We start from the raw sequence: 25,252 nt of genomic DNA on the forward strand, positions 1-25,252 counted from the left end.
AGAGTATCAAAGCCCAGTTATCAAAATCTACATGCATACTGACAAAATAAATATAAGGTTTTAAAATGTTGGTGACTATAATAAATCACTGCAATTGAACCACCATAAGTATTATAGTCTTGAATTCAAAAAACTATCCCAGAGAAAGTCTTAAAGTTAACCAAATTACTGTAGTAAATTGCAGAATGGGAAGTGAAAACATGTTTTAAAGTTTGTTCTAGATACCACTGGGAATAAGAGGGTGAAGACCACCATCATGACAAAATACTCTGTAGCCATGAAAAAAAATTTCATTTTCAAAAATTGATGACCAGGAGAATTACAAATGTTATATGAAAAAAAAATACAAAATAGTAAACACAGTGATCCAAATTATTAAAATATTATGCCTGGAAAGAGAGAAAAACATATAATGCATAGGGGGAAAAGATGAATGGAAATTAACCAAAACAATATGTTTCAACTGGTTTCATTACAGGTGATAGACAAGTGACCTTTTTTTCCTTTTATTTTAAATCACTAACAATAGACATTACTTTTAGAAGGAAAAAAAATGACAGCTCAAAAAGATTAAGATGAATTCTCTAAACAAAAATTGTCAATAGGTAAGAGACTAATAATGATTTGGAATAGATCTATCCAGCCAGTCTTTAAGAAATCAGGACTCAAGAAGATTCAACAAGTCGCAAAACTGAGTCAACCAGTTTTAATATAGTTTTTTAAATTGCAGCTGTTGATTGCTTTAACTCTTTAAACACAAATTCTTGTAGAGCTCATATTAACTGTTACATGCCAATAAAAATACACAGCCCAGTCCTGAAGCTTACTTTTGCCACATAAACAAAAGCTTCAATTTCAATTTTCAAAATTATATTTAGAATTTGGCGACTATAGTTAAAATGGCAGGTAAAAATGCCTGCTTGTAGAGTAAATACAATTTAAATAAAGCATAGATCATCTTAACATAAGTTAAAATCTGTTTCAGTATGAAAATTTTAGCAATGACTTTTTGTAGTAGCATTAATTCATTAAAACTAGCCTTTATTTTTAAATGCAATGTTGAGTTTATAAATAATGAAATTTAAAAAATAAGAAAATGAAGCTAACAAGATACAGATGAGGCTGTTACCAGGCTCCGTGCATGTGAACAAGTGATGCGATAAACCTCCAGTCAGTGCGTTTAAGAAGCACGGGGTGCGCCGCCACATGGCAGCAACAATGGCATACCTAATCTGTAGCAGATGAAGAAAATTTGGCAAACTCACATTTTACAAGACACAAAGCTTAAAAGGAAAAAATCTTTTTTAAAAAATCTGCATTAACTATTCTTTTTTCAAACTATTGCAAACAAAGTGGAACTCAACCTTAAATTTAATCTTCTGCAACAAAATAAAATTAAAAAGGCCTACTTCACTTATTTTGGGTGCCAGAAAAATCAAATTACTGGAAAATGCTTTCCTACCAAGAGAAAATATACTGAACCTTTTTCTTGTACAAATTTAACTTCTGGTTTCTAAAATTTCCAATTGTTTAGAATATCCACATCACTATCAATATAGTTCATATGGCACAACTATCTTTAATTCTTTAAGACATTAATTTTTAATTGTGGTTTCAAGGATGAAAAAAATGAGACTATTCCCAAAATTTTTTACAAAATTTTATATGTTCATTTTCTGAGGGCATTCTCAATTTTCCAGATCACAAGCGATCCCTGACCTCTAAAAAAGTAAAGCAGCACTGCTTTAGTGGCTAAGATTATATATTCCTTATCTTTACTTAATTAATACATTGACTGCACATAATGGGTGAATCATAAGATTAATGAATAAAGTTATAACTCAAATTTTAAGAGCTACATTTTTCTTTTTATTACTTTATTTCTTGCATATCTTCAGTTATGAAATCCACACATTACTGAGTTTAATTGTTCAGATCTCAGTATAGCTGAAAACAGCCAATTTTTAAAGTACTTTAAACCAAAAAGAATTAGTTTATTAACTAAGGCTATAAAATTCACATGCTACATTTGTTTGGATTCCTTTATTTTGTAGTTAAAGAGAAAGAGATAAAAATAAAAAGCAAAATAACCAATATGAGAACTTGAAAACTTTTTCAACTCCCTCTACTTGCTCTGCAAGTATTAGGTAAGGTAGAGAGAGAACAAAGAGAAAAAATAACCACAATTACACTACTGTTAGCAAAAGGCTTTTTCTCTCATACAGAAAAAGTATTGGAATAGTCTGCTCTGAGAAACTTTCTCTTCATCCCTCACTCTGGCGTCCAGGATCTGTATATACCTCCACCACAGTGCTCATCATTCTGAACATAAATATACTGTTTCATGATCTGACTCCTCCACTACATGGAATATGGCTTCCTGGAAGGACAATAAGTCCCTTTCATCTTTCATCATGCAATCCACAGAGTAATCAATATCTAGCACATAGTTAAGTATTAAAATGCTTATAAATGGAGGGCTTTGCATAGAATGCTGAGACACAATGATAACACACATGTTTAAATGGGTGGTGGGGAAGAAGGAATAAGCATGAAACACTAAGAACAAAGTATGGCATTTCTGACATTCATGTACAGGCTTGAACATACAGTGGGAATGAAAGTATGAGTAAAGAAAAAACACTAAGCTAATAACTTTTAGGCAGCTCTTCCTTCATAGTTCAGGTTTTACAGTCCATTCAAGCTTTTAATAACCGAACTTAAGGACGTTTTATTTTATGCTAAGTAGTAATCCAGAATTAAAACAAGGTTAAGACTATCCTTCATAAAAACTCCACTTTGGAAAATACAGGTTACCAAATGCAAAAATAAATTTGTATTTACTTAAATTTTAAAACAAAACCAACAACTGCAACAAAAAACCCTATGTCATTAAAATATCAATGAAACAACCAAACCACAGTATCTTTCATGAGTAATAGAGTGGGTAAGACTTAAAGCCAACCAAGTGACTGAGAATGGTGCCTCACACATTTTCTATTTACAATGTGTAAAACTCTAAAGAAAAACCTGGTTTACATTATAATTCCCAGAATAAGTTTCATTTTTCTTTCACTCATTTGTATTTCTTTAAATAACTGTAAATCAGCAAGTTGTATTTCACTGACAGAGAAAATAATCAATGACTGTCATTACTGAATTTTAAAGTTCTATATTAAATCTTTATCTGAGCTTTTATGAAAAAATGGGGAGGGGGGAGAAATGAAATAGTCACCAATAAACATTCAGACAGAGCATCAAGACATGAGAGAACATACTCAAAAGCTTTAGCAATTACTTCTAACATGGCAGCAGTTTAAGGGTTAGTTGAAGTTACAGTATTAGAATTCAAGTCAGTTAGTCTATAAGCAATACTACAATTTATTCTACTTCATATAAATTCTTTTTAAATTAATGATTAATTTAAAAGATGACTGACAGCTCTGGAAGCAAGAACCGCTGCTTCCGGTTTTCTTATTATGTAATAAATTCTATCATCATATCAGTAAGCATTCTTTCCTTACCTTTTTAAGATGTCATTTCACTGAAGGCAAGGAATGGGCCGCTGTTTACCAACCACCTAATTCCTGGCACTAACTTTTCAAAAATCTTGACAGCTACCATCACCTTCAGAAAGGAAGCTCACTCTTCTCCCATATTCCTGTGTCCTGTCAACTGACATGGTGAAAACAGGTAGAGGCAGTATTTCTTCCTGTGATGCCTACCATCTCCTGTAACATTCACAGGTACAAAAGCCTATAAACTGCAGGGTGCTCAAATCTTTGTGTATATGTATGTGTGTATAAATATGTACTTATATGTTCATAAACACATACATATATACATTTTTAAACTTTACTCACTCAAGTTATAGTTAGGATAAAATCTGGAAGCTGCACTTAAAGACAAACTGATTGTCATCTCATACCTATGAGCCATAATTCCACTAGTTATAAGACATATATGTAAGTCAACCACTGGCTTATAATAACTATTTTCACTTCTTCAGAATCAAGTATATTTTGTAAAATGCATCCTGTAAACATAATAAAGGGGTTGGCGAACTATGTATATTCATGCCAAATCTAGACCACTGCGTGGTCTTGTAAATAGTTTTACTGGAACACAGTCACACTCATTTATTAATGTATTATCTATGGCTGTGTTTGTGCTACAACAGAGCTGAACAGTCACAATGGAGACTATAATATGGTACACAAAGCCTAAAATATGTGCTATCACACCTTACAGAAAAAGTTTGCCAACCCCTTTTATAACAGCAGCAGCCATGAGCTGCTAAGTATATACTCCAATGCTATATACTTTATACACATAACCCAAATTTTTGTCAGGAATCACCTAAAGCATATTAAAAGTTCTAGATGATCAAAAAGTATAAGCACTGCATGGAAACCTGTTAAACATGCAGATTCCTTAGCCCATCTATGAAATTCCTGTTCAGTTAGTCTTAGATGGGACATAGAAGCCTGCATTTTTTTCCAAGTACTCTGGGTGATTCTGGTGCAGAGAGTCAAGGATCAAATATAAACAATAAAAAAATAAAATGGGGGTGCCTGGCTGGCTCAATCAGTGGAGCATGCAACTCTATATATCATGGTTGTTAAGTTCAGGCCTGATATTGGATGTAGAGATAACTTAATGATAAAATCTTTAAAAAGGGAAAAAGGGAAAATGATTTGTCTAGTATCACCTACTTGCACATGTGATTGAGCAGGAATGTGAACCTGTGTGTGCTTGGTTCTAACATCTACATTTTTTCCAATTTCTCTTAGTTGTAACTAAGCTCTTAATACATTTGCTTTCTAAGAGTTACTCAGAAATTCTTAATCTAGTGACAACATACAAAATCTAAGTTATTACAGTTGAAAAATACATGTGGAGACTTCAAGATGATCCACTATAAATTCATAGTTTAAAATTTGCACTTCTGAAAAATGAAGGGTATGAAACATATTACGGAGAGAGATACTAAGTTTGATGATGTTAAAGCCAGTACCTTGGCTTTCATCTTATTATGTTTACATATTTATAACTCAAGTGGGTACAAAATACTGAAGTTTTAAACTCAAATCACATGAATCACTCAACAAGTGATAACAAATTAAACACATCTGTGAATATAATATGCAATATAATCATTTACCCTATGTAGAAATTAATTGAACCTCAAAAGACTGCACCCTTGGCTTAGCCAGTTAAGGTAAAGAACTTCTGCAATCCCTATTTCTATTTTTAATTATCATCTTTGAAATTGCAGCTGTAAGTACTAATGCTACAGTCTAACTTTTTGCTCATTAAATTTACTAAATTTACAGCGTTTACAATTATTAAGCATGGTATATTCTCCTTATATCTAAAAGCAAGTATGTCATACAGTTACATTACTTTAAAACCATTAGCTCCTAATTTCAAACAGATAGAAAATAATAACAAACCTCTTGCCACACTCTCATGAGTTTTAGATTTTACTTGAACATTCCAACTGTATTTTCTTAATCCTATGTATCAACTAATCACATAGCAATGGACTTTTTTAATGGATGCCATAAAGTCCAAACTTGCCTTCCTAAAAGACACTATAAAACCACTGTCAAGAAAAAATAACAGAACATATCCATAACTAACACACAAACATAACCACAATGACAAGAAGAAACAAATGGTACACAATAGACTTCTTAAAGAAAGAAAAACTAAAAAATGTATCAAAATAGTTACATTTGTTGAACTGTGAAATTCATTCTTCTGTGTAGGGAAGAAAAATTAGGCACAAAAATATGATTTAGGTAACTTCTGGTAAAACAAATGAATAACCTTGAAATCTTAAGAGTCAAACTGAAACAGAAAGATTTTGTTTGAAAATATAAGAACTTTTCATATCACTGACAACAGTTTAGATAAGCAACTGATTAAAAGTAAAAATGCATTTTTTTTAACTTAAGACAAAGTAATCTGATTTTTTTGGTCCCTTATATTTTAGTTTTATAAACAAGTTTGGTCTGTGAAATGAATATGCAAAAGAAACTTATAAAATAAAAATATGAAAAGGTAAAATATATTCCAAAGGAAATAAGATTCTCTTTGATTATCTTGCAGTTAAAAATAAAGCTGAGTGTCCACTTCAAACGTAAGATGAAGTCCCTCACTTGAAATTCCATTATATAAATTGTGTTATTTGGTTTTGCACTGAACTTAAAAGCTAATACATCGCTTTAATGTATAACTAATACTCTTGTCTCACAAATGGCCTTGAGATTTGGTTACTAGTATATAATGAGTATACATGTGACAATTATATATAATAAATGGATAATAAATAATAAATAGGACACTGTCAAGCACTCCATGTTTTAAGGTACACCTTTTAAGATTTTTTTAATGTTTCCACAAAGACCTCCAACATTCAAAATAAAGATGTCAGCTTAATGTATTCTAAAAAATAAAACTTCTAATCCACATTAAAATATAAAATATAAAAGGTACTCGAACATGTTTTTAAGAATATATGCTTCAGTCTACCATCCTTGACAGTGCTCTTTGGTTAATTTTCTTCAAGTCAAAGTCAGTTACAAATATGAACAATCTTTGCATTTGAATAGTCTCATGTTACAATCAAGTAAGAATGGTCATAAATAGTAATTTAATAGAATTATGACCATTTCATCAGAATTGTTTGGCTTTAGCATTCTCACAAAAGCACAATTTTGATTTAAAATAATCTTCCAACTATAATGACTATTCTCAAAACTGTTTCCTTTAAAATGAAAGTTTCACAATTTCAGACTTTTTAAATTAATACTAATCCTTCAACCATAATTACATTTTCCAATTTCAATTTATTATTGAAGGGGCATCTATATTTTAGCAACCAAACCTCAAACCACTTTTATCCAATAACGTAATACAACCACAAGTGTTTCTTAAATATGTAAACAGAGAATTTGAATACAGCAAGATATGAACAATTACAGAAAACATTTCATCAAAAATATCACTGTCTATACCTCAAAAAATGTTAAAACTATTTACCAAAACTTCTTGATTACTACTTTAATAGATATAAATTTCAGCAAGTACAAATAACATTTCCTCCATCTGTAGCTCTCTTTAGCATCAAAATATCTTAACAAATCAGCACAATAAACAAATAGAAAACCTGGAGACAAATTTGTTTCTAATACTGTCGTCCTTCCCAACACTGAGAAAATTCTGTATTTATTAAGAGCACTGCAATGTCAGTTGGTTTTTCAATAACCCCCATTACAAGAAGGTACATTTTCAAACCATGAATTAATAGATTTTACAGTTAAATTTAAAAACAAAGTCATTTTATCATTTTTCATTTAAGACTCTTAACAAGAATCACAAACTCTAATAAATGTTTTATACAAATATATAGAGAATATATATTAATTTAGCACAGTTACCACGATTTTATAACCTAAAAGAAAATCTTTAAAGACTTCATGAATATTTTTAATCCTTACATCTGCATTAAATTTATTTACTGATACAAAGATCAAAGGACCATTAAGAACATCAAAGGAATCAACTTTACTTACTGGTAAGGTCAGATACCTACCTTGTTTCTCATTGTAGATTATATTCTTACACAATAGGTCATTATGGCAAAGCACAACAGGTGAGCCCAGGTTGGAAAGAATCTCCTTCATCCAAGTCATTTCTTCCTGAAGAATCTGAGAGCTTGGGATATCACTTAAGAACCTTTTAGTTAAAAAAATAAAATAAAATAAAGTTATATATTGCTTATATTAATGACTTTTTTCAAGTTTAAAGATTAAAATCTATTTTTTAAAGATTTTATTTATTAAAAACAAAGAGGGGGGAGAAGAGACACAGGCAGAGGGGGAAGCAAGGCTCCATGCAGGGAGCCCGATGTGGGACTCAATCCTGGGTCTCCAGGATCACACCCTGGGCCAAAGGCAGCATTAAACCGCTAAGCCACCAGGGCTGCCCTAAAATCTATTTTTAGTAAAATCTTTCCATTCAAGTGCATAGACTCCTGAATTAAACCGGCCATTACAAAAGTTGGAATAAAGGAAAATCTTATTTCATGAACTTAATATGAATAAAAAGAAACTAAGCAACTTAAAACACAGGGCAGAAATGTAAAAAATCAATTATTACAAAATTGAAGGAGGAACTCCCGGGTGGCTCAGTGGTTGAGTATCTGCCTTCAGGTCAGGTCATAATCCCAGGGTCCTGGGATGGAGTCCCGCATCAGGCTCCTTGCAGAGAACCTACTTCTCCCTCTGCCTCAGTCTCTGTCCCTCTCTCTTGCTCTCTCTCCATGTGTCTCTCATAAATAAATAAAATCTTTTAAAAAATACAGGAAGGAAAAAAAAAAATACAGGGAGGAAATATATATATTTAATGGCTAGAATTTACTAAGCACTATTCTAAATGTTTAACAGTTATCTCCAAGACACAAAGTTTATTTTTTAAAGATTTTTTATTTATCTATTCATGAGAGACAGAGAGAGAGGCAGAGTCACACACAGACAGAGGGAGAAGGCTCCTCACAGGGAGCCCGATGCAGAACTCGATCCCCGGACCCAGGATCCCACCCTGAGCTGAAGGCAGTGCTCAACCACTGAGCTACCCAGGCGTCCAAGATACAAAGAGTTTAATAAAAAAAGAGGTTTAAGTATATTATTTAAAGTTATAAAGACAGTTTATTAAAAAAACTAAAATGTCTATGGGAAGGGTGAATGTAGTACAAATCAGCTAAATCTACCTATCAAAGTCAACAGACTATCACTATTAATAAACCTAATCAATTCTATGATAATCATCAGATATTGTCTATGAAATCATATCTAGAATACTCCATTATCTATTATAGAAATAGTTTCAAAGTAGTGAGACTGGGAAGTCTGGTAGGCAGAGTAGCAAAGAGGACTAGAGTTCATGGCTTTTTTAATCCTACACTCTTCTGTACTATTTATTACACTATATTTATACTCATTTGATAAAAATAAAATGAAACAAAAATAGAGTGCTACCACTCATTCCTCAATAGCACCATCTGGCTTACAAAATTGCTGTTAGTTTATGCTTCCTCTTCCCTTAACACTTTAAGCCAAGTTTTCTTCATTCTTTCTCTACACTCAAATTAGCGCCTTACTTTTCCAATGTACAATATAATAAAGACTGTCAATGAACTTAATTTTAATAAAGTGGCCTACTTAGATGGTTGCTGCCTGTATTTGCCAATATTGCATTCTTCTCTAAACACAGCTTCCAAATACAATCCTTATACACTCTTTTCAAAATGGTATAATTGTTCAAGAACCTATTTAAAAGGTAAAGAGTTGAACAGAAATAATAGAACTCAAAGGATTGAACATTATTACAATCATATACAAACAAAAAGGAACAGAAGAAAATATGAAACATATTTCTAATATTTTAACTGTTTTTAACATTTTCGTTGTATATTATCTATTAGGGCAGAGTGCTTTTTGCGCTCTGTTCTACATTGTACATACTAACCCAATGAGCTGTCATAAAAACTCTAAAAGGTAAATATACTACTCTTATTTCCATTTTACTTCTGCCCCAGCTTACAAAGCAGAACTGTTAACTGGCAGAATTAAGGCTTCATCCTAGGCAGGCTGCCTCCAGCATCTTGTGCTCTTAATCCACACAATACTACACTATCTCTAAACTGCATTATCTTAAAAAGTCGAGAAAATCATACATTCACTATTGCCAATACTTCATTATTTTTAAATTTTTCAATAGAATTCTTCAATAAAATTGATATTTCAAAAGAGGATTTTGTGTTTTTACACTATCACTTCTTAGAATCTAGCACACTGGACACACTTAGACAAATGTTTATCTATCCCAGTTAATGGCTATCTACTATCCCTAACAAATTCAAAGTTTGACAAACCACCTGCAAATAAACACATATACACTGAGTGAATCAAACTAATCTCTAAAATAATCCAATTCAACAGAATAATACAGCGATTTTTCCCTAATAAATAGTAAAAAGAGGGATCCCTGGGTGGCGCAGCGGTTTAGCACCTGCCTTTGGCCCAGGGCGCGATCCTGGAGACCCAGGATCGAATCCCACGTCGGGCTCCCGGTGCATGGAGCCTGCTTCTCCCTCTGCCTATGTCTCTGCCTCTCTCTCTCTCTCTGTGACTATCATAAATAAAAAAATAAAAAAATAAAATAAAATAAAATAAATAGTAAAAAGAGAAACATGAAAAACTCTATAGGTCCTCTCTGTCTCTATTGTTCTTAGATGAAAATTTCCTGAATACAAAAGTTGGAGTATGTTTTAGACATAAGAAGAAGAAAATAAAATTCCTAATTTTTGTCCTAGTAGTAATCAGACTATAAAAATATGTTCATATAAGATTCTAAATACTAATTTACAGGATGCCTCGGTGGCTCAGCAGTTGATCTGCCTTTGACTCAGATTGTGATCCTGGGTTCCCGGGATCAAGTCCTGCACTAGGATCCCCACAGGGAGCCTGCATCTCCCTCTCTGTCTCTGCCTGCCCCTCCCTCCCTCCCTCTCTCTCTCTCTCTCTCTCTCTCTCTCTCCCCCCCCCGTGTGTCTCTGTCATGAATAAATAAAATCTTAAAAAAATAAATCAATAAATAAATATTAATTTACAATTTTTTTATACAAAGAATAATAAAATACCTACTTGGAACCTGGGGAGTCAGTTTTACAAAAGCTGAGTAAGGAAAAAAAAAAAAAAAGCTGAGTAAGGGCAGCCCAGGTGCTTCTCCCTCTGCCTGTGTCTGTTCCTGTGTGTGTGTGTGTGTGTGTGTCTCATGAATAAATAAAATCTTAAAAAAAAAAAAGCTGAGTAAGACTCCTGTAACTGAATTTTCAACCTCATAATAGATTTGAAGTCTCAGTAAACTAAGACAATCCAAATGTTTTCACACTCCAATATTACTACACTGCACCAATGTAAATCTTCTGGCATATTTAAAACAGCTTTGAATAGGGATGCCTGGGTGGTTCAGTGGCTGAGTGTCTGCCTTTGGCTCAGGGCGTGATCCCAGGTTCCTGGGATGGAGTGCCGCAACAGGCTCACCTTGGGGAGCCAGCTTCGCCCTTTTCCTATGTCTCTGCCTGCCTCTGTGTCCCTTCGTGAATTAATAAATAAAATCTTAAAAGATAAACAAATAAATAATAAACAGCTTTAAACAAAAAGAATTTTTTAAAAAGGGCTCCATCACCAACTCACTCCATGCATGAAGTACCATTCCTAGCAATCATAACACTATGTTTACTTCTAAATAAATATATTTGTTTCTTGGCTGGGTACCTCTACCCACTCCCTACCCCTGGCTTTTGTAGAGTGTTTTTTCTGTTTTGCTTTGGTTTTGAGTTGGGTGGGGGGAGGGGCAGTTATATTTCCGTAGTGCCACCTGAAGGTCCAATGAATCAGGGCTAATTTAATCAAATGTGAAAAGAGCAACCAAACCAGACTTTATACACAAAAATCTTGTAAGCTCTCTCTGAAACCTTTTATGTATAGAAAAACAAGGCTAAAACAATTTCAAATGTAAAAGTAAATTTACCTTTTATTAAGGTCTTCATCTGCAAATCCTGTGGGAATGAGAGAGAAATATTTTCCCATCTTTAGCCATAGATTAGATTTGGGAATCCAGCCATTGTGTGCATGGATAGCATGGATTTTAGCAAGCTGACGTGCTATGAGCCTGTTTTAAAACAAAACAGCATAAAAAGAAAACATTAAGCATCATAGGGTTCATGAGTAAACTAAAATAACTTAGTATGCATTTGATAACATGATTTCATTTTTACCTAGTATAAGAGTCAAAGTAATTTGTGTCAAGTCAACGCTCACAAGAACAGGCAAACAAATGTTTCAAAGCATCAGTAGGAAGAAACACCTACAATTAATTCAGTCAACAAATAATTATGTCCAAAAGAGGGTGAGCGTCTGGAAGTAGGTGGTCTATTCTGATTACATAAGCAATGGTTAGGACCAACAGGACAATACATAATTACAAATTATTTCAAGGCCTATATTACACATTAATCAGATACATTTAAATTCCACTGAGTCCTTTGAATTTTGAGCCTTTGTAGTCACTGAGGTTAAAGGACAAAAGAAGACTAAAGTAAAAAGGTCACTGGCAGGTAAATGGGTTTTTTTTTTGTTGTTTTTTTGTTTTTTTTATGATAGTCACACAGAGAGAGAGAGAGAGAGAGAAGAGAGAGAGGCAGAGACACAGGCAGAGGGAGAAGCAGGCTCCATGCCCCGGGAGCCCGACGTGGGATTCGATCCCGGGTCTCCAGGATCACGCCCTGGGCCAAAAGCAGGCGCCAAACCGCTGCGCCACCCAGGGATCCCCCGGTAAATGGGTTTTAGAAGTTATTTTCTACAACTGTGTTAAAGACAAATTGCCTGAACAAACATTAAGATTTCATGATATCAGAATCAATCTCCTGGAACCAAACAACAAAATAATTTGAAACTGTATATACCTGTATCCATGCTATCTTTGTATCCTGTAGAACCCAGAAGAGCACATGCTAATATAAGTATATAAAATAGAAATAAGTTACCAAACAGCCTATATAGACTAGTAGGTAGGAAAATGACTTAAAGTACTACAAATTAAAGAACTTAAAAACTGGCTGGTTTGAAGATGCTCACAATCTAATGTAATGCTCCTCGCAGCATTACATAGTTCTAGGACCAATAACATAGAGCCACCTAGGAGTGTCTGAGGCCCTACTTCAGATCTACTGAATCACAATCTTTGAGAGTGGGCCCCAGTTCACTGCACTTATTTTTTTAAAGATTTTATTTACTTATTTGAGAGAGAAAGTGAGAGCATGAGCAGGGTGGGAGGCTGAAGGAAAGGAACAAGCAGATTCCCCACTGAGTAAGGAGCCAAAGCAAGACTCAATCCCAGGATCCTGGATCAAAGGCTCAACCAACTGAGCCACCCAGGTACCCAGCAGCATTCTGCATTTTAAACAAGATCTCAAAAAACAAACAAACAAAAATAATAAAAAAATAAAAAATAAACAAGATCTCCAGATTACCTTAATCCACTGTAAAGTTTGAGAAACACTGATATAATGAATGGTCAGATTCTGCAGCATGGCTCCATACGGAAAACAAACTTTGGAAACTTAAAAAAACAAACAGAGGCATAGGTACTACCTCTAGAAATTCTGACTTAATTGATCTAGAGTATACAGCCAAGGCATCAAGATATTTAAAAGCTCCCTGGAGTGCCTGGGTAGCTCAGTCAGTTAAGCACCCAACTCTTGATTTCGGCTCAGGTCATGATCTCAGGGTTATAAGATTGAGCCCATGATAGCTCCACACTGGGTATGGAGCCTGCTTAAGATTCTGTCTCCTTCTCCCTCTGCCCCTCCCTCCACCTTCCTCTAAAAAAAAATGTTTAGTTTCTCAAATGATTTAATATGCAAAAGTATTTATTTGACAGCTGTTCGATTAAGACATACAGAGAATCTAGCATTGCAGTATTGTGATTAAATACACATTTTTATACTACAGTGAATATTATTTACCTAGTTTCTAGTAGCAAAGGAGTTCTGATTATCCTTTGGAGAAAGCTTCATCCCCTTCACTTTTAGTTCATGGGTTCATCCAGAACTGACCTCAATCCAAACTATCCCATCTGCAGCACTAATTTTAGGAGTTAAGATAGAACACAGACTTGCCCAGAGCATTCCATCCTTCTGTATTTGTTCCCCAATGATTGGTTCTGAGCATATTACTCAAACTAAGCCAAAAGGTTTGATCTCAGGAACTCTGACTGATGCTATTGATTTGGGCTGAAGCTATTATTAGAAAAAGAATGCAGGGCAGACTGGATGGCTCAGCGGTTTGCCTTCAGCCCAGGGCCTGATCCTAGAGCCCAGGGATTGAGACCCACGTCAGGCTTCCTGCATGGAGCCTGCTTCTCCCTCTGCCACTCTTGCTCTCTCTCTCTCTCTCTGCGTTTCTCATGAATAAATAAAATAAAAATCTTAAAAAAAAAGAATGCCCTGTTCCCTACTCTCATCCCATCATGGCTGAACTGATCAGATAAGCCTGTAACTGCATAATTATAATTGCCATCCCTTTTTTTTTTTTTTAAATATTAGTGGGAATGTAAAATGGTGCAGTTGATAAAAATAGTATGGTAGTTCCTCAAAAAAAATAAAAATAGAATTACCATATGATCCAACAATTCTACTTCTGGCTATATATCCAAAAAAATGGTGGTTTAGCACCACCTTCAGACCAGAGTCTGATCCTGGAGACCTGGGATCGAGCCATGTTGGGCTCTCTGCATGGAGCCTGCTTCTCCCTTTGCCTGTCTGTCTCTCTCTCTCTCTCATAAATAAAATCTTTAAAATAAATAAATAAATAAAATAAAATCCCATCCTCAATAAAGCAAAACATTTGAAAATTTGAAGGCTTCAGAGAATTTTTTTAAATATCCACTAATACTAATTGCCCCCACTCTTGGAAACTTTTAAAAAGAGCATTATAATAATAACAGGAATTTTTTTAATTGAGAAATAATCCATAATCCTACCACTCCAATAGTTTCATTTTTAACACACTCCCTTGGATTTTCACATAAGCAAATTATTGTGTGACTGTAGCCACAGTTCAGTTATTAAGCTGATTTCTTCCTCTTAGCTTTACATCAGCCATTCTGCATATTTTGGACACTGTTCAAACTTATCATTTTAATAGCATATTTATTTGTGCTGATGTGCCTTGGTTATAACCAAATATAAGAACTGTTATAACATAAACATACTTTCTTTTATAAATTACATATTATATCATATATCGCCCTGACTTCCAAAACTGCCAATATTACTTGTAACTCACGATATACCAGTTCCACTACAATACACGTTCCAGCACTGGAAGTCAGTGATTTCTAGTTATGCTCTTTGATAAGTGTGTAATAATTCATTTTAAACTGCATTTCCTCCCATCATGTCTGTTGTTGGGTAGTTTTTAATTAAACTGCAGGCAGGATTCCTAGTAAAAAGCAACTTTCAGAGAAACATCTGATGAGAAAAATTCCTAAACATCTGTGAATTTTTATTTAAACATCTGTGAATTTTTTAAAATTTTCTGAAGGTCTCTGTAATACTTGATTGCCACAGAAAAGTTCAAATAAAACAAATTATGATAAATTTCTATTAACTGAATTACTAAGTGTTAACCTGGTACAACTCATCTTTATCTATCATACCGTTCCCTCACAGTCTCTACCGTGCTCTGCTTCTTCCTTTAAAGTCCAGTTCAGGGACACCTTGGTGGCTCAGTCAGTTAAGTGTATACCTTTGGCTCAGGTCATGATCATAGGGGTCCTGGGATTGAGCCCTGCATCAGGCTCCCTGCTCAGTGGGGAGCCTGCTTCTCCCCCTCCCTCCCCTCGCCCCGCACTTATGCTGTTCTCTTTCTAATAAATAAAATCTTAAAAAAAAAATTTTTAAAGTCCAGTTCAGAAGTGATCTCCCTGAAACACTGCCTGATTTCCCCAGTATACCACAGTAAACTCTATAGATCTTTTCTGAAAATCATTTCTGTTCTTCTGTGTATACTATTTAGCTTACTTTTTTCTTTTTTTAAAAGATTTTATTTATTTACTCATGAAGAGACAGAGAGAGAGAGAGAGAGAGAGAGAGAGAGAGGGGCAGAGACACAGGCAGAGGGAGAAGCAGGCTCCATGCAGGGAGCCCAATGTGGGACTCGATCCCGGGACTCCAGGATCACGCCCTGAGCCAAAGGCAGATGCTTACCCACTAAGCCACCCAGATGTCCCAGCTTACTTTTTTCTAAGATTATTGTCACACACTACAAATTACTAGGAGAGCATGGACAGTCTGAATTCCTTTTCTTTCTCTAAACATAAATATAAATCAGATTTCTTATATTCCAAGTAGATACTCTTACAATCACAATACAGGCAAGTAGCTAGGTCAGAATGAACCAAAGCAGGAGAGCACTGTAGACCTTGACCTTAGGCTCAATCAACATTTACTAAAGCTATGATTAATCAGTCTGGATTACTGGCTGCAGATCAGCTTACCTAGTAACAATGGCTCAAATGTGACACCTAAGTAATCTGAAATTAGAAATAAGCCTTAATAATTAATAAATCAAAGACCCATTTTTATCATAAATATATGAAATTCATTTTTTAAAGGAGAAAAGCTAAATATAAGTACGTCATCCTAAATTTAGATCCCTAACCTCTTCTGGAGCTCTAGAATTATCATTTATTCAATTGCTTACTTGATATTTTTTTAAAAGTACCTCACTGTACATATTTGAAAATAATAAAACATTCCTTTCTAAAATCATTTACATTTCAACTATTTTATTAATATGCCCTTCCCTCGATTAGCTCTTTCTATACTCTGTTCTCCAGTAATTAACAAAACCTTCTGAACACTTAAATATCCCATGAGAGAATTACAACATAATCTGAAACCAATTTAATTGCAAAATAAGGATAAATAGCCAGTGTAACTACTCATAGTGTTAACTAACCATAATCTATCATCTTGTTTTGCTTCCTTTCTCAACCCCCATTCTATTGTTTTTCAAAATTGTGAGTCAACTCAATATAATTGTGAATCAACTTCATTGTAAGCCAATTGTCATAGAACTTAATTAAAAGTATTGCTTTTTGGTCTCTAACGACATTCTTTTTCAAATGAAATGTGTATATGACTGTATTAATATCATAAATGCGTATTCTAAATAAGTAGATCTAACTGAAAGTATAGGAAACGACTTCTGGTAGACTGTTTTTTAGAGCAGTTTTAGGTTCACAGCAAAAACTGAGAAGGTTCAGAGATTTCCCATACGCCCCCTACCCAAAAGAAGCTCCCCTCCTCCATTATCCACATCCTCCACCATAGCAGTACATTTGTTGCAAAAGAACCCATATTGACACCCAAAGTCCACAGTTTACATTTGGTGGTGTACATTCTATGGGTTTGAACAAATTTGACAAGTATCCATCATTAAAGTATCATACGGGGATCCCTGGGTGGCGCAGCGGTTTGGCGCCTGCCTTTGGCCCAGGGCGCGATCCTGGAGACCCGGGATCGAATCCCACATCGGGCTCCTGGTGCATGGAGCCTGCTTCTCCCTCTGCCTGTGTCTCTGCCTCTCTTTCTCTCTGTGTGACTATCATAAATAAATAAAAATTTAAAAAAAATAAATAAATAAAGTATCATACGGACATTTTCACTCCCCTAAAAATCCTGTTTCATCAATTCATCCCTCCCTCCCCACTAATCCTTAGCAACCATCAATCTTTTTAGTGTCTCCAGTTTGGCTTTTTCAGAATGTCATATAGTTGACTTAATGCAAACATGTTTATGACGTGGTATCAAACACCAAAGCGAGCTTTTGCAAAACTTCAGTATTCTTGATCTGGTGGCTCAGTCAGTAAGCATCCAACTCTTGATTTCAGCTAAGATTATGATCTCAGGATTGTGAGATCAAGCACTGTGTGGGGCTCTGCACTCAGCAGCAAGTCTGCTTGAGATTGTCTCTCCCTCTACCTCTCTCACCACTGTCCTTCTCCATCTCAGGGTCGCTCTCCAAAATAAATAAATCTTTGAGACTCCTGGGTGGTTCAGCAGTTTAGCATCTGCCTTCAGCCCAGGGTGTGATGCTGGAGTCCCAGGAAGGAGTCCCACATAGGGCTCCCTACATGGAGCCTGCTTCTCCCTCTGCCTGTGTCTCTGCCTCTCTCTTTCTGTGTGTCTCTTATGAATAAATAAATAAAATCTTAAAATAAAATAATCTTAAATAAAAAAGAATGTCAATGGGCAGCCCAAGTGGCTCAGCGGTTTAGCGCCTGCCTTTGGCCCAGGGCGTGATCCTGGAGACCCAGGATCAAGTCCCACGTTGGGCTCCCTGCATGGAGCCTGCTTCTCCCTCTGCCTGTGTCTCTGCCTCATTTGTCTCTCTCTGTGTCTCTCAGGAATAAATAAAATCTTAAAAAAAAAAAAAAAGAATGTCAAAAAAAACTATAATTATTCTTTTTACTTAAGATTACTTAAGACCAATTATGCAAAGCTTTCCTTCTAAAAGAGAAATTCTATAGTAAACTTAATGACAATTATTTAATTATGAAGAATAATCACAAATCAATAAATAGGATAAAGTCTGCATTAATTTTCTTGAGTCTTTTCACTTCAATTCTACAAATTTTCATGTAACTTTCTCTATGTGATGTAACAACGGCCTTACTATTTTCCTTACACTTTATGATCTTTTCTCAGTAAGTAAAAAGATTTACTCATTGTTATTTTGGGGGATATACTTTCACTTAGCCACATGACCTTAGGCAAATTACTTAAAATCTTTACACCTTACTTTTCTCATCTATTAAAGTGAGATCTTAACATTATCTATTCCCTAGAATTATTATGAGTTGAATTTATTAATATACATAAAATATTTTGGGGCACCTGGCTGGCTCGGTCAGTGGAGCATGTAACTCTTGATATCGGGGTCATGAGTTCAAGCCCCATACTGGGCATAATTTACTTAATAAAAAAAAATATTAAAATATACATAGGGATACCTGGGTGGCTCAGCAGTTAAGCAGCTGCCTTTGGCCCAGGGCATGATCCGGGATCAAGTCCCACATTGGGCTCCTTGCAGCCTGCTTCTCCCTCAGCCTGTGTCTCTGCCTCTCTCTCTCTCTCTCATGAATAAATAAATAAAATCTCTTTTAAAAAATAAATAAATAAAATATAGATATAGCGGAGCCTGGGTGGCTCAGTGGTTGAGCTTCTGACTCTTGGTTTTGGCTCAAGCAGGTCATGATCTCAGGGTTGTGAAATGGAACCCTGCTTCAGGTTCAGTACTCAGCAGGGAGTCTGCTTGGGATTCTCTCTCCCTCTGCTCCTCCCCTACCACTCTCTCTCTAAAATAAATCTTTAAAAATACACACACACACAGTGTTCAAAAGTGTCCTGCCCATATTAAGCGCTGTATCAGTATTAGCCACCATTATCAGTTTCACAATTTCTCTAATTAATAAGAACTGTAACATACCCATTACTACCTTTTCCTTTAGGATCAACTAAAAATAAAATCTTGACATTTTAATATAAAATCGTCTCCTTGAGGCAATTAAAAGAAAAACCCCAAAAAGAGGACTACTCATGGGTAGTTAATACATAAAATCACTTAGTTAAGTAAGATTCTGAAATCTCATCTATGTTCAGAACTAAAGAACTCCAAGATTGGTTAGTTTTGTCTGTCACAAACAAGAAGGGGGGTTTAGTGGCAATAGTTACTTGGTATGCTACATCTACATGCTGCTTGCGTACATCTTAAGGAATACTACATATTATAATAAATAGTACACAAAAGTAAAAAATCTGTGAATTTTAAAATTCAGAAAATGTCTCTAAAAGCATAATAAAGCCAACTGATTTATAACGTCCATAATTTGCCTAACTACTTTAATACTTTCTTGTCCAGGTTGTTAGAAGCTCTGCCTAAGTCACATAAAATATGAAAAGTCTTGCAGAAAAAATAGTAATAATTATAAAAGCTAACATTTACATAGTGTTTAACATATGCCAGGTATTATTCTAAACTTTTTACATATACTAACAACTTTAATCCTTACAACAACCCTAGAAGTAAATACTATTATTTTCATTTTTTAGATAAGAAAATTGAAACACAAAATGTTTTAAGTAATATCCCCAAATTCACATAGTTCGTAAGTCTGAAGCAGTCTGGTTTCACTGTGTATCCTTAGCGGCAGAGATATAATGCCATATATAGAATTTCACATGGCTTTAGATTTTATAACTTTCCACAATCACTATAAGAGAAAAAAACTGCCCTAGACCTCCAATATCAATCAAGAGAAAAATCTCCTGAATGTGAACTTTTTGACCAGCACACAGCACCCACTGACAATAGTTCAAATGCAGTTTAAATTTTGTGTGTTAAAGACAGCATAAGAATGTCAACATCAAATAAATAAAGTATGGGTTTCACAAAGCAATTAAAATGGGTACACCAGGCCAACCCGGGTGGCTAAGCAGTCTAGCACCGCCTTCAGCCCAGGGCCTGATCCTGAAGACAGGGATCGAATCCCACGTCAGGCTCCCTGCATGGAGCCTGCTCCTCCCTCTGCCTGTGTCTCTGTCTCTCTCTCTCTCATTCTGTGTCTCTCATGAATAAATAAAAAATAAAATCTTAAAAAAAAAAAATGGCTACACCAGTAAAAATGGTTACAGACCCTAAGTAATTTTCTTCTTAAATCTTTTGGACACTGACTCTTAAAACTAACATTTTTCAGGATCCCTGGGTGGCACAGCGGTTTGGCGCCTGCCTTTGGCCCAGGGCGCGATCTTGGAGACCCAGGATCGAATCCCACGTCGGGCTCTCAGTGCATGGAGCCTGCTTCTCCCTCTGCCTATGTCTCTGCCTCTCTCTCTCTCTCTCTTTCTATCATAAATAAATAAAAATTAAAAAAAAAAAAACTAACATTTTTCTCTCTGCTTTGGTTACTAGGAAGCTCATATGGACCTTCTCTAACAACCTTATGGAATATACTTTTTGTATCTGAATCTAACTCCAGCTTTTCCTTTGACCTAATTTGTGCATCTAATCACTTTTAATCCTGTTATATAGATGTATCTCAAACATTGTGAACAAAACTGAAGATTTATGAGGGAGCCTGGGTGACTCAGCTGACTAAGCCCCATGTCAGGCTCCCTACTCAGCAGAGGAGTCTGCCTCTCCCTCTCCCTCTGCCCATGTTCTCTCTCTCTCACTGACTCACTCTCTCTCATATAAATAAATAAAATCTTTTAAAAAATTGAGGATTTATAAATAAATCTGATACAGACACGCACACAAACCTAAAGACCAAAAAAATGTGACACATAAGAAAAAACATAATATCTATTAATCAGGTCCTTCAATATATTCTAAACAGTACACTCACATAAGGAAAGAGACTATCTGGTTAAAAACTGGGGTTTGAGTAAATAGATTTCTCTGCCAAAATATTTTTAAATACTATTTGAAACCAGTTTAAAATAGGTAAATACTGTTCTACTCCATTTTCACCAGTGTGTTAACGAAGCAACTTTATAATGTGATCCAGGCTCTCCTCTCTCAAATAAATAAAATTTTTTTAAAAAAGAAGAAAGAAAAAAGAAGAGGCGCCTGAGTGGCTCAGTCAGTTAAACAACTGCCTTCAGCTCAGGTCATGATCCAGGGGTCCTGGGATAGAGTCCTGCATCAGGCACCCTGCTGTGAGGAGTCTGCTTCTCCGTCCTCTCCCTTTGCCCTTCCCCCTGCTCATGCTCTCTCTTACTCTCTCTCAAATAAATTAATTAAATTAAAAATATATATATGATCCAGGATCCCTACAGAGTCAAATCTATTCAGATTTATGAAGTTAAAACTACTTTCACAAGATACCATTTACCTTTTAAACTCTAATTCTCTCATGAGTACATGGTGCAGTTTTCAAGAAGTTACATATGTGATAATGTTATCACACTGACAGCTAATAATGTGAGCTTGATATTCTTATATTCAAAAAACGTTTTAATTTTTAATATGGTAAACATTGATAAATAAAACTCACAAAAACTCTAAGCCCTCAATAATCTGGAGTTGTAAAGGGATCTGGAGAACAAAATGAGAACTTCTGGTTGAAACAATGAATGAATTTGCAGTTTTGTGTTTTTTTTTTTTTTGAATTTGCAGTTTTTAAATCAAGCTCATTTACTAGTTTTTTAGAGCAGAAAGAGAAATATAAAAAACAGTAATTAAAAAAACTAATTTTGGAAAAACGAGGTAGCATATGCAACAAATTTTTCTTACAGAAAACATAATACACTGAATTAAAGTTTTACAAGTAACATAATACACTGAATTAAATAAAAAGTTTAAAAAGTAACAGTATTAACAGAATTGAAAGAATCTTAGCAAAAACTCCAAAAAATATGAGCAACTGAATTACAAAAGTTAGTAGTAAGAAATGTGTAATGCTTTAATCCAAGCACTACTTTAAAAAATTAAGGGGACCGGGATCCCTGGGTGGCTCAGCGGTTTAGCGCTTGCCTTCGGCCCAGGGCGTGATCCTGGAGTCCCGGGATCAAGTCCCGGGTCGGGCTCCCTGCATGGAACCTGCCTCTCCCTCTGCCTGTGTCTCTGCCTCTCTCCTCTCTGTCTCTCTCATGAATGAATAAATAAAATCTTTTTTTTAAAAAAAATTTTTTTAAATTAAGAGGACCACTTCACACCAGTCAGAATGGCTAAAATTAACAAGTCAGGAAACAACAAATATTAGCGAGGATGCCAATGTTGGTGAGGATGCAGAGAAAGGGTAACTCTCTTACACTGCTGGTGGGAATGCAAACTGGTACAGCCACCTGGAAAACAGTGGTTCCTCACAAAGTTAAAAATAGAGTCCCCCAGCAATTGCACTAGGTATTTACCCCAAATATTTACAGCAGCAATGTCCACAACAGCCAAACTATGGAAAGAGCCTAGATGTCCATTGACAGATGAATGGATAAAGAAGATGTGGTGTGTGTATATATATATATACACACACACGCACAATGGAGTATTACTCAGCCATCAAAAAATGAAATCTTGCCATTTGCAATGATGTGGATGGAACTAGAGGGTATCATGATAACCAAAATAAGCAGTCAGAGAAAGACAATTATCAGTGGTTTCCCTCATGTGGAATTTAAGAAACAAAACAGAGGAGCACAGGGGAAGGGAGGAAAAATAAAACAAGACGAGATCAGAGAGGGAGACAAACCATAAGAGATTCTTAATCACAGAAAACAAACAGGGTTACTAGAGGAGGGTGGTGGGGAGAGTAATTTGGCAATAGGCATTAAGGAGGTCACGTGATATAATGAGCATCAGGTGTTACAGACAACTGATGAATCACTGAACTCTACTTTGAAACTATGTTAATTCAATCTAAATGTAAAGAAATAAAGTAAAATAAATAAAATAAAAAATTAAGGGGAAGCCTTGACACTGCAGCAGGCTAATCTAAAACCACATCTCACAGTCCTTTCTTTTACAAAGACTCAACGATGAGACAGCAGACAGAAAGGATTTTCTTTCTTCAGGAAAAACAAAACAGAACCCTAACTAAAAAAAGTTTCTAAGTTAACCAAATAGTTGCTCAAAGGAAGAAAAGGCAGTTTTAAAAAATATTTCGTTAGAGCACTTAATACTCTTATTTTTCAAAAAGATAAATTATTTACAAAAAGAAATGTACCTGAATATGGCAGGGTTGCAGACATGCTTTGGATCCAATGCTTCTCCCTGTATAAATTCATAGCACAGTCCATTATTGAAGGTACAGTAGAGTTGTGGTGCACAGCCATGAGCCTGTAACACTCGGAAACTCTTCACTTCCTCATCTCGATCAACCAGTAACTCAGTCTTATTGCCATAAATTCGCACCAGGACTACATCTTCCATTGTATTGCTCACATAACAGCCAATAAGTTTATTTGTGATTCCATCTGTGAAAAGCTGTCAAAAAAAAAAAAAAAAGGAAAGATAAAAATGAGGGGAAAAAGCAATTGCATACTTTTAACGAATGAAATAGCAGATAGCTTGAAAATAAATAATTAACATAAAAAACTTTTATTTTTAAAGATTTTGTGTATTCATTCATGAGAGACCGAGAAAGAGAGAGAGGCAGAGACACAAGCAGAGGGAGAAGCAAGCCCATGCAGGGAGCCCGACCTGGGATGCGATCCTGGGTCTCCAGGATCATGCCCTGGGCTGAAGGTGGCACTAAACCGCTGAGCCACGGGCTGCCCTAAAAAACTTTTAAATACAATTTTGCCTAACATGTCTATAATTTTAATTCTAGATTTAAACAAAAAAGAATGCTGTAATTCCTATATAACATTGTCTTTCTTGATCCAAAATGTTAATTATTCAATCTCTGGTACTCCCACACAATGTTTTGATACCTATTGTATCTCAAAGTATGCTTGTACTTCAATCACTGCAGTACACACACACACATACCTCTCTCCTATGTCTAATAAATTGGAAAGTCTCTAAAGACAAGACACTGCCCTCCTCCAGCATGGCATATAGCATATAAAAGGTCTTTACCAACAATCACAAGTATAAATATACAAATATAAATCTACCATAAGTTACACATTATGGTAAATCTCATAGAAAAAATTTAATTTTAAGTGTTAATTTTAAAGGTTACTAACATGCGTTAGAAATTGTTTTAAGGGCAGCCCTGGTGGCTCAGCGGTTTAGCGCCTGCCTTTGGCCCAGGGCGTGATCCTGGAGTCCCGGGATGAAGTCCCACATCGGGCTCCCTGCATGGAGCCTGCTTCTCCCTTTGCCTGTGTCTCTGCCTCTCTCTCTCTCTCTTTGTGTCTCATGAATGAATAAATATTAAAAAAAAAAAAAAAAAAAGATTTTCAAGTTTTTTTATATCAACACAAATGGTACATTAAAAAAAAAAAGCAGATGATTAGCAGTCTTAGTTCAAATCTACTCAAAAATTGCAACCTTCATCTTCCTCTGATACTAAAATTAATTTTTCTATTTGCTCAACAATTCAAAGCTCTTGGAGGCTTTCAGGTGGAACAAAGGGATAAGAGGTGAAAGTGTAAGCAAGAGTTAAGCACATTTTTTTTCAAGAAAACTGGCAAAAAACAAAAGGTAAAAAGCCAAAATATAAGTTTTAAATGTACACATATTTACCTGATGCCTGAGAAAGAATATAAATGCTTCTAATTCAATTTTTGTAATGATAAATGACATCTGAAAAAGCTTTACATCTTCAGATGAAAATTTCAAAGTATTTACCAAAGTATTATACAGCTACTAGTTTTTATATAATGCGCTTTTTTTAATTATATACAAAACTTATTAACCTTACTCACCTAATGCAGGTAAACTGTATGACCTAATGTAAAGAGATTTATTCCAAATATCTACTTTTTCAGGTATGCAGAGACATACAAGTACTGCTTCCCACCTAGATTTCACAAAGACTTGTATGCAGAATTGACAAGAATAATATGCACTTAAACTAAATGTGAATCATTTTATTAAAAACTATGTTAAAAAGCATGTTGTTTACTACAAAGGCATAGAAATTTACACATGTTATTCTGTAA

General features: G+C 35.1%; 1 protein-coding gene across 2 annotated transcripts in view; it reads right to left on the bottom strand.

Annotated features, from left to right (window-relative positions):
• ETNK1 (ethanolamine kinase 1) overlaps positions 1 to 25,252 on the bottom strand; it is a 62,920-nt gene that overhangs the window by 16,059 nt on the left and 21,609 nt on the right. For both annotated transcript variants that reach the window (XM_077870778.1, XM_077870779.1), the window contains exons 2-4: positions 23,365 to 23,624; positions 11,605 to 11,745; positions 7,604 to 7,746 (exon numbers count right to left, since the gene is read on the bottom strand). In XM_077870778.1, coding sequence (XP_077726904.1) covers positions 7,604 to 7,746; positions 11,605 to 11,745; positions 23,365 to 23,624 — 544 coding nt within the window. The remainder of the gene's footprint in view (positions 1 to 7,603; positions 7,747 to 11,604; positions 11,746 to 23,364; positions 23,625 to 25,252) is intronic.

The sequence above is a fragment of the Canis aureus genome, chromosome 25, assembly GCF_053574225.1.
Source record: "Canis aureus isolate CA01 chromosome 25, VMU_Caureus_v.1.0, whole genome shotgun sequence".
Taxonomy (NCBI): domain Eukaryota; kingdom Metazoa; phylum Chordata; class Mammalia; order Carnivora; family Canidae; genus Canis; species Canis aureus.